Source organism: Podarcis tiliguerta, assembly GCF_965153285.1.
Source record: "Podarcis tiliguerta genome assembly, chromosome: 2".
Classification (NCBI taxonomy): Eukaryota; Metazoa; Chordata; class Lepidosauria; order Squamata; family Lacertidae; genus Podarcis; species Podarcis tiliguerta.
The window spans coordinates 31,196,675-31,211,515 of NC_139535.1; the positions used below are offsets into that span (position 1 = coordinate 31,196,675).

The 14,841-nt window shown below is 42.5% G+C and overlaps 1 protein-coding gene and 1 long non-coding RNA gene across 8 annotated transcripts in view; one reads left to right on the top strand and one right to left on the bottom strand.

The window, feature by feature from the left end:
• The window catches only part of LOC310671185, a 917,602-nt gene that overhangs the window by 434,748 nt on the left and 468,013 nt on the right, over positions 1–14,841 (bottom strand). The gene's annotated exons all lie outside the window — the stretch shown is intronic.
• Positions 1–14,841, top strand: part of CHL1 (cell adhesion molecule L1 like) — a 206,213-nt gene that overhangs the window by 120,143 nt on the left and 71,229 nt on the right. For all 7 annotated transcript variants that reach the window (XM_083424702.1, XM_083424700.1, XM_083424698.1 and 4 more), the window contains 3 exons: positions 1,065–1,246; positions 4,634–4,739; positions 7,475–7,665. In XM_083424702.1, coding sequence (XP_083280828.1) covers positions 1,156–1,246; positions 4,634–4,739; positions 7,475–7,665 — 388 coding nt within the window. In that variant the 5' untranslated portion in view covers positions 1,065–1,155. The remainder of the gene's footprint in view (positions 1–1,064; positions 1,247–4,633; positions 4,740–7,474; positions 7,666–14,841) is intronic.

Sequence of the window (14,841 nt, forward strand, 5' to 3'; positions counted from 1 at the left end):
CAGGTTCACGTCTCCGCTCCTCCACATGCAGCTGCTGGGTGACCTTGGCTAGTCGCACTTCTCTGAAGTCTCTCAGCCTCACTCACCTCACAGAGTGTTTGTTTTGGGGGAGGAAGGGAAAGGAGACTGTTAGCCGCTTTGAGACTCCTTCGGGTAGTGATAAAGCGGGATATCAAATCCAAACTCTTCTTCTTCATCATCATCATGGTCACTTAGGAGGAGGGAGGAGGTGGCTGGGAGGTTGGAGTTGTGCAGCCACATTGGCAGTAGTGCCAGATTGGCTTCCCTCTCTGCCACCCACTCCTGCTGTTAAAGGGTTATTGGAGTTTTGACATTTGCTTCCTCTGTTGGCAGCAAGTGTTATGTTTTGGCTTTTTGCTGCCTTACCCTTATTATGGGGCACATAATAAGGTCTGAAATAACATGGGGTCTGAAGGCACCTTGCTGAAGTTAAGCAAGTCTGGGTGCTGGTCTGGTCAGTGGCTGGATGGGAGACATACCTTGGGTTCCACGGTGGAAGAAAGTGGGATACAATTGTAGGAAGCATTCATAATCATTGATATATCTATATCTGGAGTTGTATTGTGGGTGAGTGTAGGGGACCCAGAGCTTCTTAATACAGTGGTTTCAACAACCAAATGAGGCAAACTTTCCTGCCTGAACAGCATGACTGAAAGATGTTGAAAATATGAGCTTTGAAAAATCTTATTTATGATCCCTATGTTCTTCTTTAAGATTCTTTGTAATTGCTTACCAAATTGCATTTAATTGAGAAAAAAATGAATGGAAACTATTACAAATGAGGCAAAAAAATTAGCCACTTTTTCATGTATGCAAGCAAAAAAAAAAGTAATTAGATTTCTGTGGTGTAATTGATTTTGTTAAGCCCCCCCCCTTTCTGAATGTGGGATCAGAAATGGAGGGAGAATAAATTAGAATGTGTATGTTACTATGATTTATGTTTCAGCTTATAAATCTTGACTATTTCTTCATTTTCCTAACAAAATTAGAGCTGATGCCTTGAATTTATTTATGTGGCTTTCTCTCTGTGCTGCCATTTTCAGGCTTCGCTCTCCAGGAGTGTTTTAAACGGAACAAGAGGAGAACTGCAAGGCACTTTTCAATCTGTTTGGACTCCCTGTTTACAGAAGAGAGATGGAGATGCCATCAAACACAAAAGGGGCCGCTGTGTGCCTGCTTCTCTTTGTATTAAGTTTGGCAGCGGCCATTGAAATCCCTCTTTCTGGTAAGTTGTAGCTATTTACTGAATGTTCTCCTGCAGGAAAACAGATTAAATCGTCCAAATGTGCTGTTTCCATTTTGAGCTTTGTTATGCTCCGGTGTGGCCTCTGGGGAATTTGTATGCGATAGAAATGCAAGTTTTGATTTCTTCTCTCTTTTGGTACATGCAGTGCAGTAAACAGGTGCAAACAGCTCATTGTTGGTTACAGTGGTCACTTATGCAGCACCAGAAGAATAAGAAGGCAAAGGAGCACACAGATTTGCAATATTCATATGTGTGGATGCAGCTTTAGAAGTAATTGCTGTAATTTAAATAGAAATACAAAGCATTTCACCCTAGTGAGATTGCCCAGGTGGCATGTGGGCCTGCTGCTGAGGTGCTATATGAGATGGGCAACTATGAAGACATTTCCCAATGCAGCATTTAGGATTTTTTAATTTAGAGAAAATGTGAGTAAGAAGTGACATGGTAGAAGGCAGAAGTTTATAAAATTATACACGATGGGAAGAAAGGTGATAGAGAAAAAGCATTTCTACCTCTCTTGCGACACTGGAACTCGTGAACATTCATTGAAGCTGAATGTTGGAAGATTCAGGACTTCTTCATGCAGTTCAGAGTTAAACTATGGAACTTGTTCCCACAGGAGACAACGCTGGCCACCAACTTGAATGGCTTTAAAAGAGCGTTAGGCAGATTCATGAAGGACTAGGCTATCAACAATGACTAGGTTCTACCATCTCTTTCAGAGGCATTGTGCATCTGAATATCATTTGCTAGGAATCGCGGGTGGGGATTGCTGTTGTGCTTATGGCCACTCTGAGAACGTTATGCTGGACCAGATGGGTCATTGGCCTGATCCAGCAAACTCTTCCTATATTCTTAAGAACCCACTTACAGTTGGCTTGGCATCCCAGTGAAACATAGAACCCAAGGTGGCTATATCAGTGCCAAACAGTAACCCAGTGGTTGAAAATTCACCCCAGAAAATATTGCCAAATAACTAAATAAATTTATGCACGTTTTGGTCTTGGGAATCTCTCTGGGGCTTCTTATGCCACCTCCACTTTGCAAAGATAAGGGTTTTAACTGTTTGTGGAGATGAGCAACAAGAACAGAGAGGCGTGGGGAGAGGAGAGCTTTGACACCCTTTTCAGTGTGTATACTTAGTTCAAGTATTCTCCTCATCACTATGAATGAGTCTGTCAGTGCCCAATAGTGGACCATTCCAAAATCCCCTTAAGACAGTAATCGGTGATGAGTTGGTAGAATAGATCTCAGGGTAAGAACTTCAAACCAAAATTTAGGAGGTGAATTGCGAGAAAGAACTCTTTCTGCAGTTTACTGTGTTTTGTTGATGCCTCATAATGTCCACCAGCATGCCATTCAGCTCTCATCTGTTTCTACCCACAATGCACCTGCACATTGTGACCCAATTATGTACATATGTGGCCATATTAACCCAATCAATGTACTGCAACCTGAGCAACCAACCAACCAACCAGAGAAGGCAAAACAAAACACACCCCTTGGCTAATCAGGCAAAAGCATTGCTCTTGGATTCTCACTGGGACCACCTAACCCTGCCCTGCTACATGTGAGGCGGACTGGCAGGTTTCTGTCTTCCACACCACTGATAAAGGGAGGCATGCATGCTTTCATTTAATGCTTCAGTATACTTCTCCATCCATGGGGTCCTTGCTAGCAAACACCTTATATCAGCCTCATGCCTCATCTTAAAAGAGTGGTGGCAAAGCTCATAGGTTGTGGAGTACTTTTTTATTTTGATACACAATGCCATAACTAGATAAGAGTGCGCACTTGCAATCTACTTTGAACATGAAAAGACTGAGATTAAGAAAGTGAAACCCCATTTTAATTGAAAACAGATTTAGCAAATTTTTTTTTTTAAATGAATTAATTCCTTTGGTCTCCATTCACTAAGAGAATGAATTATTTCTTCAGATCATATTCAAATTCCCTGATAAATCACATAATTGGAATTCTGGTCTACCTGTTCCCAGACTATTTGACTTTTCTCTGACCCTACATTTCCATTTGATTCTTAATTTCTGTTAATGAAGCTTTTCATGGTTTTAATAAACATGAATTATATTTGGCTATAAACAAGCTGGGCAAAGCATGGCGGCGTTGGAGATGTAGAAGACGAGATACCATATGGTGCAGCGAGATACCACATTTCATGTGAGCACCGGGTTTTCTGGTTCACTGGGCTTAAAGAGTTTCTAGCCAGTACCCTAATAGTCATTCCTGTAATTTATAACGGAGTGGTAATTCTATTATGGTCAATTACTCTTCAGGGCCCAATTTCCATTTTTATAGTTTGGTTATGTGGAGATTCACAACACTTTAATTTCTTCAGGATTAAAAAAATGTAAATGCATGAAATAGAGGATTTGCATGTAGTAAAGCCCAGTCATCCTACCATGGAGAGTGGGTGGCCCTGAATGATGATGCCAATGGTAACTGAGATTGTTTATGCCAGTATCTTGGGCAGCACATGGACTTTGGTTGGGTAACAACTTCTCTTCTTTAACTATTAATTTGAATCCAATCCTGGCATCATTATTTTTTAAAGGGTTTTTTGAAAGAAAAAAAGGTGAATTACATTTAATGTGCACACAATAAAAGAATGCAAAAGCAGAAAGAAGAAAAGAAATAAGAAAAGAAATTTACAACCTCTGTAACAATAGGAATAATGGTTTCCTGCCACCCAAAGTCTATTATCCTTGAGTCATTTGTTTCTGCTGCGTTCCTTGGGGCTATATGGCAAATCCAAACAAAAGACCTTGTATTACTCATAGGGATGTTTACAGAATTCAGTTTTGTGAATTCCAATATGAACAAAACTGATCTACCACTTCCCAGGCCAGTGTGGAGGCTGCACCTTCGTGTTTTCATGCCTTAGTTACTTATTTCAACCTTTTATATACCGTTTAACGCTGCTTACTTATCAGGTGGTGTACAATGGAGATACAAAAGCAATACAAAAGATAAAACCAGCTGAACCATAAAATCAGGAAAACCTGCTTGAAATGCTTGGTAATTTTTCTAAGAAGTCTTTGCCACTAAATACAGTTGGGAGGGAGCTCCATAGAACTGGGCCCATGATGCCATATGCCTGAGCCATGGGAGATATGAGCATTGTGAGCACTGTCTCCTGCAAAGGCCTCAGTGATTAGGCAGGTTTATAACATATTTTCTGTCTCCCAGTGTAGATTTTGGCCCTTCCTCCCCCAAAAGTATCAAAATGTGTTGGAATAGAACTCTGGTTATTCATTCACCCCCAATGCAAATAAGCTATTTGTAATTTACATATGGGTTACTCTTCCATTTTTCTTTATTTGACCACATGTCCTGGTTCTGTTTCAGTACGGCAACTCCCGACAATTACAGAGCACCCAACCGATCAAGTTGCATTTCCTTTTGATGAAGAGTTTACAATCAAGTGCGAAGCTATAGGGAACCCACATCCAAGGTAAGTGTTTTGCAAAAGCTGGTTTAGGACTGACTGTATGTGCACCCCCTGCATGCCACAATTGGGCTGAGAGAGAATTGGCAGGCATCACTGGAGGCGAGGCAAGGTATGCTATGTGTGGTGTGGGCCAGTGTGGTGTAGTGGTTAAGAGCGGTAGTCTTGTAATCTGGTGAACCAGGTTCGCGTCTCTGCTCCTCCACATGCAGCTGCTGGGTGACCTTGGGCTAGTCACACTTCTCTGAAGTTTCTCAGCCTCACTCACCTCACAGAGTGTTTGTTGTGGGGTAGGAAGGGAAAGGAGAGTTAGCCACTTTGAGGTATCAAATCCAAACTCTTCTTCTTCTATCATAACTTGCAGATATATGGTACTTGTTTAATTTTTTTTATTACATTTCTATATCACCCTTCATCTGAGGATCACAGGGTGGTTTAAAATATAAAAAACACATAAAAATACATACCATAGTAACAAACAAAAACAATAACCCACACCCACCCAAAGTTTAAATGGCCATAGGTTATTTAATTTGCTAAAGGCCTGGGAGAAGGGGAAGGCTTTTGCATGGCACCTAAATATTTATGATGAAGGTGCCAGATGAGCCTCCCTGGGGAGAGCATTCCACAAGCTGGGAGCAACCACAGAAAAGGCCCGTTTTCGTGTTGCTGCCCTCTGGACCTCTAATGGAGGAGGCACACCAAGAAGGGCCTCAGAGAACGACCGTTGTTACCCTGATGTGGGCCTGAAGAACTAGAAAAAGAGCTTGCTGTCACCCCTGGCCCAGCTTCTTAAATTCTCTGGTGCCTGCCCACCCTCCCTGTGCTACAACATAGCTTTACAGCTTATACACTTTAGGGGCCAAACATGAATATTTGGCCTGGAAATGGAATTAGACAATGTTTAGGGGATTTCTTTTTCTTTTGGGGGGCCTCTCTGTACTGCACTGTGCACTGTGGAGAGTTTAGGTTGGTCACAATTTGGGCTGGAGAAAGACAGCGATAGATGGGGTAAATCTGCCTTAAGGTAAAGGCAGATTCCAGAAATTTGCCTTTCACATAAATAAACAACTGCACAGTACTCAGGATCTCATAGATTAATAATCAAGAGTTAAAAGAAAAACAATAGTGATCAGAGATAGTGATTTTAAAACTTAAAAGCATAGCTCCACTTTTGACCCACTGGCCCTGACTCACTGATCCAATTCAGGCATAACAGCCTCAGCTTAATAAACACTACAGATGTCCACATGATCTCACTACTGATCTCCACTTCATATTGCAATTTGCACTAGTGAAAGATTAAATGAATGTAGTGGGAGGCTGTGGTTTGAACAAGCCATTATAAAGGCGTCAAAGCTGGTGCAGGAGAAGACGGGGAGATTACATGGGCATGACAGCATTCTTGGCTTAATAAACCATGGTTTATTAGGCTGAGATGGTTTGAATCACCCCTAAGGTTCCTATTCAGGAAAGACCTGGTGGCTAGTGCAAGTATAATGCCATGATTTACTGTGTGCACCCTTAGCAAATTATATGAAGTGTATAATAGAAATCAGAGGGTAGCAGCTGTCTACATGCCTTTTGCATAGCTTTGCCTTTTGCACGTGGGCACACACACACACCCTCTTTGTAGTAAGAGGTCTTATGACGATTCCCATCAGTGAGTCTATTTCCACAATCTTATTAATCTCATTTATAAGCACAGTGAAATACAATATAATGCTATGACACAGTTTGTGTGCTATGAGGATTCCAAATGCACTCATCCACAGCATAAACAGATTTTAACACACATTGTTAATAAAACTACCGTAATTGCGAACAGAGATGTCACATTCTCTAGGGCAATGAATGAAAAACCTATTACTGTCCTGATCTGACTTTTTGGTGACTCACAGCTGATAAAAATACTAGCTCAGACCATTCCTGTGGAGCAATTTTCCATTTGATTTATCTTCTACCTCATCTTTTTTCATTTTCTTCCATGCCTAAAAAGAGAGAGTCTAGCTTCACACACTGTCCTTCCTATTTATAGTCTGTAACTGACTTTACTGATCTTAGGATGTAGAGGTGACAATTTTATCTTAAGGATGCTTGGATTCATAGTCCAAGAAATACTGGATGCAAGAAGGTCTTTAGCAGTAGGTCACCATTTCCCCCCAATGATTTTTGAGCATGCAGCCTCCTCTAGCTTTGCATTTTGAAATCCATAAAGGCACACTGTCTTGCTTATGGTGGGGGAGATTTCTGAACACTTCCAAAGAGTCTTGAAATCTTTGAAGCAATGGCCACAACTCCCCAATGGTTTTCAAGGTAAGCAGATGAGAGTTCATCCATGTTTTCATGTTACCCTATTTTACACATACGGAACTAGTGAATCAAAGATTTTAAAAATCAATCTAGGTTTCTTCGCAACAACCAATTTTCCTATGTGCAGATATTTTTTTTCCTTTGGAAAAGCATTCATCCATTCATTCCCCCCAACTTTAGCTGGTAGTGACTTTTGTGAGATATAGTTAGAAATTAGGACTGCTCCTTAATTTTAGTTTATTTATAGAGAGCTGTCTTGACCCCAATTAAAGAAAAGGGGAATATCAATGTTTTAAATGATTTATTGATAAGATGAGATAAAATAAAATAAAATAGAACACACATTCCTGCTACTTCTTAAATCTTCACCTCATGGGCCAAAGGTGAATTGCAGCCAAGTTCTTCATTGTATTCTCTTGTCATTTCAGCTTTACCTGGAGAAAGGATGGGAAAGTATTTGATCTGCAAGGTGACCCAAGGATACTTACATCAAACAATTCCGGAACATTTGTTGTTCGGAACCGTGGAAACATCTCCATTTTCCAAGGAAGGTATCGCTGCTTGGCTTCCAATGAGCTAGGAACTGCCATGTCAGACGAGATTGAACTAGTAGTTCCAGGTAAATGTTTATTTGTGCTAATTTGATGCATATCCCAAAGAACAAAACTACAGCTTGGGCTTAATATACTTTTCACTGCGCTGTTTGTTTTTACTAATGATACGTGGAGTGATTTGGGATTCACAGGAGCACTGCTCAGGAGCGCTGAGGAGTTAAAAGCCACACTTGTTTCATTTTGGAGAAGTTACACACTTTTCTTAAGGACTCCCTATACTATGGTTGAGCTTAGAGTACTCTGTTCAGCTGCTTTCTCCAAGGAGTATTTGAGCGTACTTCAAATGGGACTAGGTTTACCGTCTCTGCAAGAGTCGCTGCAACAGCACAAAGCAATATTGGTGTGGCAATAAACACAAGCGAATGTGGTTTTTATTTCCTTGACCCGCTTCATTAGCCAGCTATCTAGCAAGAAAATGACAGAGGAAGATAAGACACCACCTAGGAGGCTTATGAAGAATAACAGATGGACAATACACAATATTGTACAAGATATGTGAGAGGCCAGCTATGTTTTCATGTTCATGTTCATGGTCTTTTTTTCTGACTTCTTTGTTAGAAACACAACAAAACCACCCCATGGATATTTTGTGGATCAATGTGATTCATTAAACATGAGAAAGTTGATTGTAAAAAAACTGACAACTAAAAGATACCAGGGACAGCGTGGTATTGTGTGACAACGCTCGTCATTGTAATCATGTCCATTGCGGAAGGGCCATAACCCAGTGGCAAAGCATCCTTGGTTTGACCCCCCAGTGTCTTCAGATAGGCTTTGGGATGTCTCCTGCTTAAAACCCTGCAGAATAGATGTCAGTCAACATGGGCAATGTGGAGCTAAATGAACCATTGATTTGATTTGATATAAGGCAGCTTCTTATATTCTTATGTTTACAGTAACTTGAAATTCTCAAGTAGTGTCCTTTTCTAATCCTACTGCCTGAGATCCTTTAAACTGGATCAGGAATTGGAATTGAAATCTCAGTACACTCAAGCTAATTTGTTCCCAACACTTAATACCCCTCCTTGTGGGTTCAAATCCCGCCTCATTCATGGACTCGCTGCATGACTTTGGGCAAATTACTGTTTTGAGTCACAGGACAGAACTGACATGTGACAGGAGTAGATATTTTCAAGTGGGTCGCCACCAAGCAATGCTAAAGGATGAGCAGAGAACAGTTTTCCAGCAAAGGGCAACAAGTTGCTGGTTAATCCTTTATTCTGTCTGCTACTGACCCCCAGGGTTCCCCTTTGTCCCTAGCTATGATACTTTTCTGGCCTAGGAGAATTGGAAGAAAAGTAACTGGCAGGCAGAGTCACCAGAGAAGTTTTGAGGACAATTTCAGCATCGTCTCCCACCACTTCTTCACTTCCCTATCAACTTGTTGTGCAGGGTTTGGTGGCAACCCATGTTCAGAGTTGTAACTCAGAATCCCAACATCAATCTTGATTCCCCAGCTGTAGAATGGGAACAGTAACAGGCTGTGTATCAGCAATATTGTTGTTTAGTCGTTTAATTGTGTCCGATTCTTTGTGACTCCATGGACCAGAGCACGCCAGGCACTCCTGTCTTCCACTGCCTCCCGCAGTTTGGTCAAACTCATGCTGGTAGCTTTGAGAACACTGTCCAACCATCTTGTCCTCTGTCGTCCTCTTCTCCTTGTGCCCTCAATCTTTCCCAACATCAAGGTCATTTCCAGGGAGTCTTCTCTTCTCATGAGGTGGCCAAAGTATTGGAGCCTCAGCTTCACAATCTGTCCTTCCAGTGCGCACTCAGGGCTGATTTCGTTAAGAATGAATTGGTTTGATCTTCTTGCAGTCCATGGGACTCTCAAGAGTCTCCTCCAGCATCATAATTCAAAAGCATCAATTCTTCGGCGATCAGCCTTCTTTATGGTCCAGCTCTCACTTCCATACATCACTACTGGGAAAACCATAGCTTTATACGGACCTTTGTTGGCAAGGTGGTGTATCAACAATACAGTGCGCACCAAATGTTTCAGATTACATAACAGCAGAGGCGCATGGGAGTTGTAGTCCAAAACATCTTGAGGATTCTGAATTGGGAAGTTTTTCTTAGAGTCACAGATACATTCATCTTAACTTTAGTTATGTTCATGCTTTCAAAGGTTGAGGAAGAGGCTGAAATGACAGAGATAACTCTGTCAAGTCAAGTTCCTTAATTCACTTCCCTTTCAGTCAATAGTAACTGATAAACAAAAATACAGGAGAATAGTTGTCCTTGACATGTTTCTAGTTCCATAAAAAGACAAGGGGACCTGTGAATAACCCAGTGCAGCAAGAAAAGGATGTGCAGGAAGAAGCTGTTGCTGGTATAGGCAGGAGACTATCGCTGGGGTAACAGCCTTAGACTCTTAACTGTGTAAATGGTTAGATAAGTCATGTTGGAGTTTGGTACATATATTGCAGTGGTGTGCAGAAAGAAATAGTCTGGTAAGATTGCTGGTTGGTCGGATAAAGAAAAAGTAAGATTTATTATGTAAACAAACAAAGCCATTCTACATATAGGTTTTATTTGTGGCCAAGAAGCAGCCAAGAAGTTAACAGTAGCACATGCTAACACATATTGATTAAACTTGGGGAGAAGCAGGAAGGAAGTAAAGCCTGAAAGGAAGTGATCTACATAACCAGCAAGTAGTTACTCAAAGAGTAATGTGTTACTCAAAGAGAAGGAATCAGTGAGGCAGAAGAACGGGTTGCTTTTCCGTCTATCATCACCACCACCACCTCCCATTCAGGTAAAATTTTGCAAGTATTGTTGCTTTACTCCCAACAATGCCTTAGTGAATCTCATTGTGACCTGCTTTGTGAGCATCTGTGCGTAATTAATCACTCATTACTTTTTTTGTATGTGAAATTAACATGGAACAATAATTTCCTAGCATAGAACTCAAACATCAGTCCCAAAACACTAAGTTGCAGAAAGTGCGGTTGATTGTATGCATGCATACATTTTCCTTCCTGTGTAACATTTGTTGTTCTCTGGGACTTGCTGACTGCCTTCGATCACACATTCTCTCTGGGGTGTAGGTTGGCAGGCATATTAATATACAGCCCATTTTAAACAGGGGGCCCTCAAGGGAACCAAGTTTTCTCGGTGGCGGAGAGTTATTTGATTTAGGTAGATGTTTAATGCGGTATTCCTTCTTTTCCTCTTGAGGTTCATTTTGTATTCTCCGCATACTTTTACATAAAACCATAATGGATTATTTAAACACTGTTTGTTTTGGGCAACATTTTCAGAAGAAAAATGTTAGAAAAAGTAAAAAAAACCTGAGGGGAGAAGGCACATTTCCCACTCACCCTTATCCATCTTCCTTCAACCCACTTCTTACCCCCCAGGTCAGTTCAAACTGCCTCTGTACCACATTTTAGTCTTTCCAAAATTGACTTGCTGCATCAGTCCAAAGGCAAATGCTGCAATAGACAGTACACATATAATGGACTTCATGTAGGGCGGGCCTGTCCATGAGGCTGACTGATGTAACAGCCTCAGGCAGCAGAATCCAAGGGCCACCTCTGTGGGCATGACCCCCGCCACCAGTGGAGAAGTGATGAGAAGTAGCTGTGGCAGTTTCCAGGTTCCAGGGAGATCTGGTGATAGCCCTATGCAATCTCATGGGGCTCTTGCAAGATCTCACCAGAACCTGGAAGCCTCAGCCACAGAGCCCCAATAAGGGAGGCTTTGGCAGGGTTGGCAGTGCATGGCACATGTGCAGGGCAGAACCTTCATGTTTTGCCTCAGGCGGTGAAATGGGGTGGGCTGTCCCGATGGCATGTCTTGGTGGTATATGGGGTTGGAGAGGAAACCTAGCTGCTGTTCCTTCTGCCTTATAGAAGAAAAAAGTGTGAAGAACCTTTGGTTTGCACAGAAGGTTGGGGCAGATTCTGGCTTCGGTAGCCCTGTTGCCTTCGGTAGCCTTGCTGGGTTTGCATAGTCCCGGGCAGAATTTGCCAGGTGTTCCTGGGCAGCAATGCTATTTTTCCAAAAGAGTACCGGAACTCACCCTGAATACCTCGCTTATTCTCTTATAATGACAATGGCAACCACCGGAGGGATACTGGAACTGAGTTCCGGTGAGTTCCAGATGAAAAAAAAAAGCTCTGCTGGGTAGGAATCTCATGAGTATTGCGAGCAGCTGCCCTTCTAGAGTGTGATCTGGCCTTCCAATGACATACGCATCAATAGACACCACCAAACAGAGCACCTCTTCCTTTGGGGAGAGTTCACCCTCATCCAGAACAAGAATATTGCTCCCAGGAGCCTCCCATCCACAAGATTTCCATCTTGCCAGGATTCAGATTCAGCTTACTGATCCTCACGTGGTCCATCAATGCATCTAGTCTGGATCTTGCACAGCCACACCACAGACGTAACAGAGAAATAGAGCTGGGTATACTCAGTGTGCTGGTAATACATTGCTTGCTGCATCATTTAGGTGTGACCCTGTACAAAGGCTATGACAGGCTATTTGATTTCATTCCACCAGCACACAAGTTTGGGGCATGTGGTTTGTCTTTTGACTCCAAAATATAGCAGGGGTTCCATTGACTACAGGGAAACCTGAGCACCTGTGGAAGGCTCCCCACTCTCCTCTCCTCCCCACCCCACCCCACCCCCATTTTGGCCATCTCGCAACCCAATACTATGACACACTGTGTGGCAACGTTTGATAAGTGCTGCTGCAGAGGAGCTTGAATAAATCAATTGTGATGTGTGCGCAAATATAATCAGAGCCTGAGCTCTGGAAAGTGTGAGATCACTGTGTGCATTCACGATAACAGTGTGGTGCTTGGCAACATTCTGCTGGCAGATTTCAATGGGGATGCAAGGTGCTTGGCAACCCACCACCTCAATAAAAGTGGAAAGAGCAACAAGTCACACTAGGTGATGCTTTGGAGCATAAATTTTGCCCTGTGAGCTATTCAGCTCCACAACAGTGGGATACCCAAGTCAAGCAAAGGGGTTCTTCTGGCAGGGAAGACAAAAGCATTGCTTAAGCATAGCAGTCCTCCCCACAAAAAATAGAAATACAATTTTTAAAAAAAAAAAAAATTAAAACCCCACAACAATTTAATATTAAACTGGTTTTCAAGAAAAACAACAACTGCACATTTGTTGAAGATTAAGATGCAAAACCTACAATGAAATGAGCATTTTTTTATGCAGCTTCTCCTCAACCTTGTGAATGTTTAATGCTCATTTTACAGTATTGGGAAATAAAAGAGAAAACTCCAGTAATTATACGGTACCTGCATAATTGAAGCCAATTATGAAGGCAAAGGCACCGACCGCTGAGCTACTTAACCAAGAGAATCTATTCCTTTTAATTATCAAAATGTTCCCAGAGCCAAAAGGGAGGGGGGGGATCCGCTCTGGGACTGGGTAGCTAAACATGCCGTTTCATTGACCATAAAGCTGCACAGCAGTTTCTGTGACTCTTTCCCAAATTTCACGCTCACCATATCCATAGTCCTTTCTAGGGCTTACATAAATCAGGCACTCTAAAGGCTGGAGCAGATTTCAAGGTCAGATTTAAATACTTTAGCTCGGGATTTACTACACAAATGGGGTGTTTAAACAGGTCTAGCTTGGAGAGAGAGGGAGAGACAGAGATCAAGTAAAACCTGAGTTCATACTGCTCCAGATTATGTTATGGTAGAAAGTACAGGAAGATATCAGAATGGACATTCAAAATTTAATATTCAAAGCAGCATATGAACAAGTATTTTTATTATATATGGCACTTATTAATACACTTTTCTTCAAATAAAGGCAAGCACATGTTTTGATGCACCTCCAAGGTACAGATGATCTGATTTAATTGTATTTGTTAAATAACTGATTGATTAATTACATCATCCCTAGGAGTCTCTGGGGCTACTGAATGGTCTGCCCTCTATGGGCAGATATGGGGTTATGTCCAGTGGTGCCCCTCATCAGTGGCTCTACGTCCTGTGCTACCTCCCACACTGAGAGCCAGTGTGGTGTAGTGGTTAAGAGCGGTAGTCTCGTAATCTGGGGAACCGGGTTCGCGTCTCCGCTCCTCCACATGCAGCTGCTGGGTGACCTTGGGCTAGTCACACTTCTCAGCCCCACTCACCTCACAGAGTGTTGTGGGGGAGGAAGGGAAAGGAGAATGTTAGCCGCTTTGAGACTCCTTAAAGGGAGTGAAAGGCGGGATATCAAATCCAAACTCCTCTTCCTCCTCCTCCTCCTCCTCCTCCTCCTCCTCCTCTTCTTCTTCTTCTTCTATTTCAAAGTGCCTTCCAACATAGGAACCAGATTTGGGGCAACATCAGGAACTACTGGGGGCAAGGACATGAAAGTGCAAAATTGTCTTAGGAACATAGGAAGCTGCCTTAAACTAAATCAGACTATTTTTCCATGAGCTCAGTACTGAACACACTAGCAGCCCTCCAAGATTTCTGGTGGGGGGTGGGGGATTCCCAGCCCTATTTGGAGAAGCCAGAGATTGAACCTGGAACTTTCTGCAAAGAAGACGCTCTACCACTGAACTACAATCCTTCTCTTCTCCATTCTGCTGAGGGACATCTCCACTCAATCAGGGAACCTTTCATTAGTGCAAGAGACACAGATAGAACCCAGAGTATGGAGTATGTAGAGAAGAGTTTGACTGGTGTTGCTGCTATATACACTGTGACCTTGCTCAAGCATTGGTAGTGTCTCTTCGTAGGGAGCGGGTGGCACTGTGGTCTAAACCACTGAACCTCTTTGGCTTGCTCATCAGAAGGTTGGCAGTTAGAATCTATGCAACAGAGTGAGCTCCCACTGCTCAGTCCCAGCTTCTGCCAACCTAGCAGCTTGAAAGCATAGCAGTGGAAGTTCATAAATAGGTACTGCTGCAGTGGGAAGGTAAATGGTGTTTCCATGCACTCTGACTTCTGTCATGGTGTTGCGTTGTGCCAGAAGCGGTTGAGTCATGCTGGCCAATTGACCTGGAAAACTGTCTGCGGACAAACGTCGGCTCCCTTGGCCTGAAAAGCAAGATGAGCACCATACCCCATAGTCGCCTTTGACTGGACTTATCCGTCCAGGAGTCCTTTACCTTTACTTATTACCTTTAGGGTCTCCCCTTTCCTTTGTATAACTAAAAGGCTACTCACCATTCCTTTTCTCCCATCATCAAAGTTGTCAGC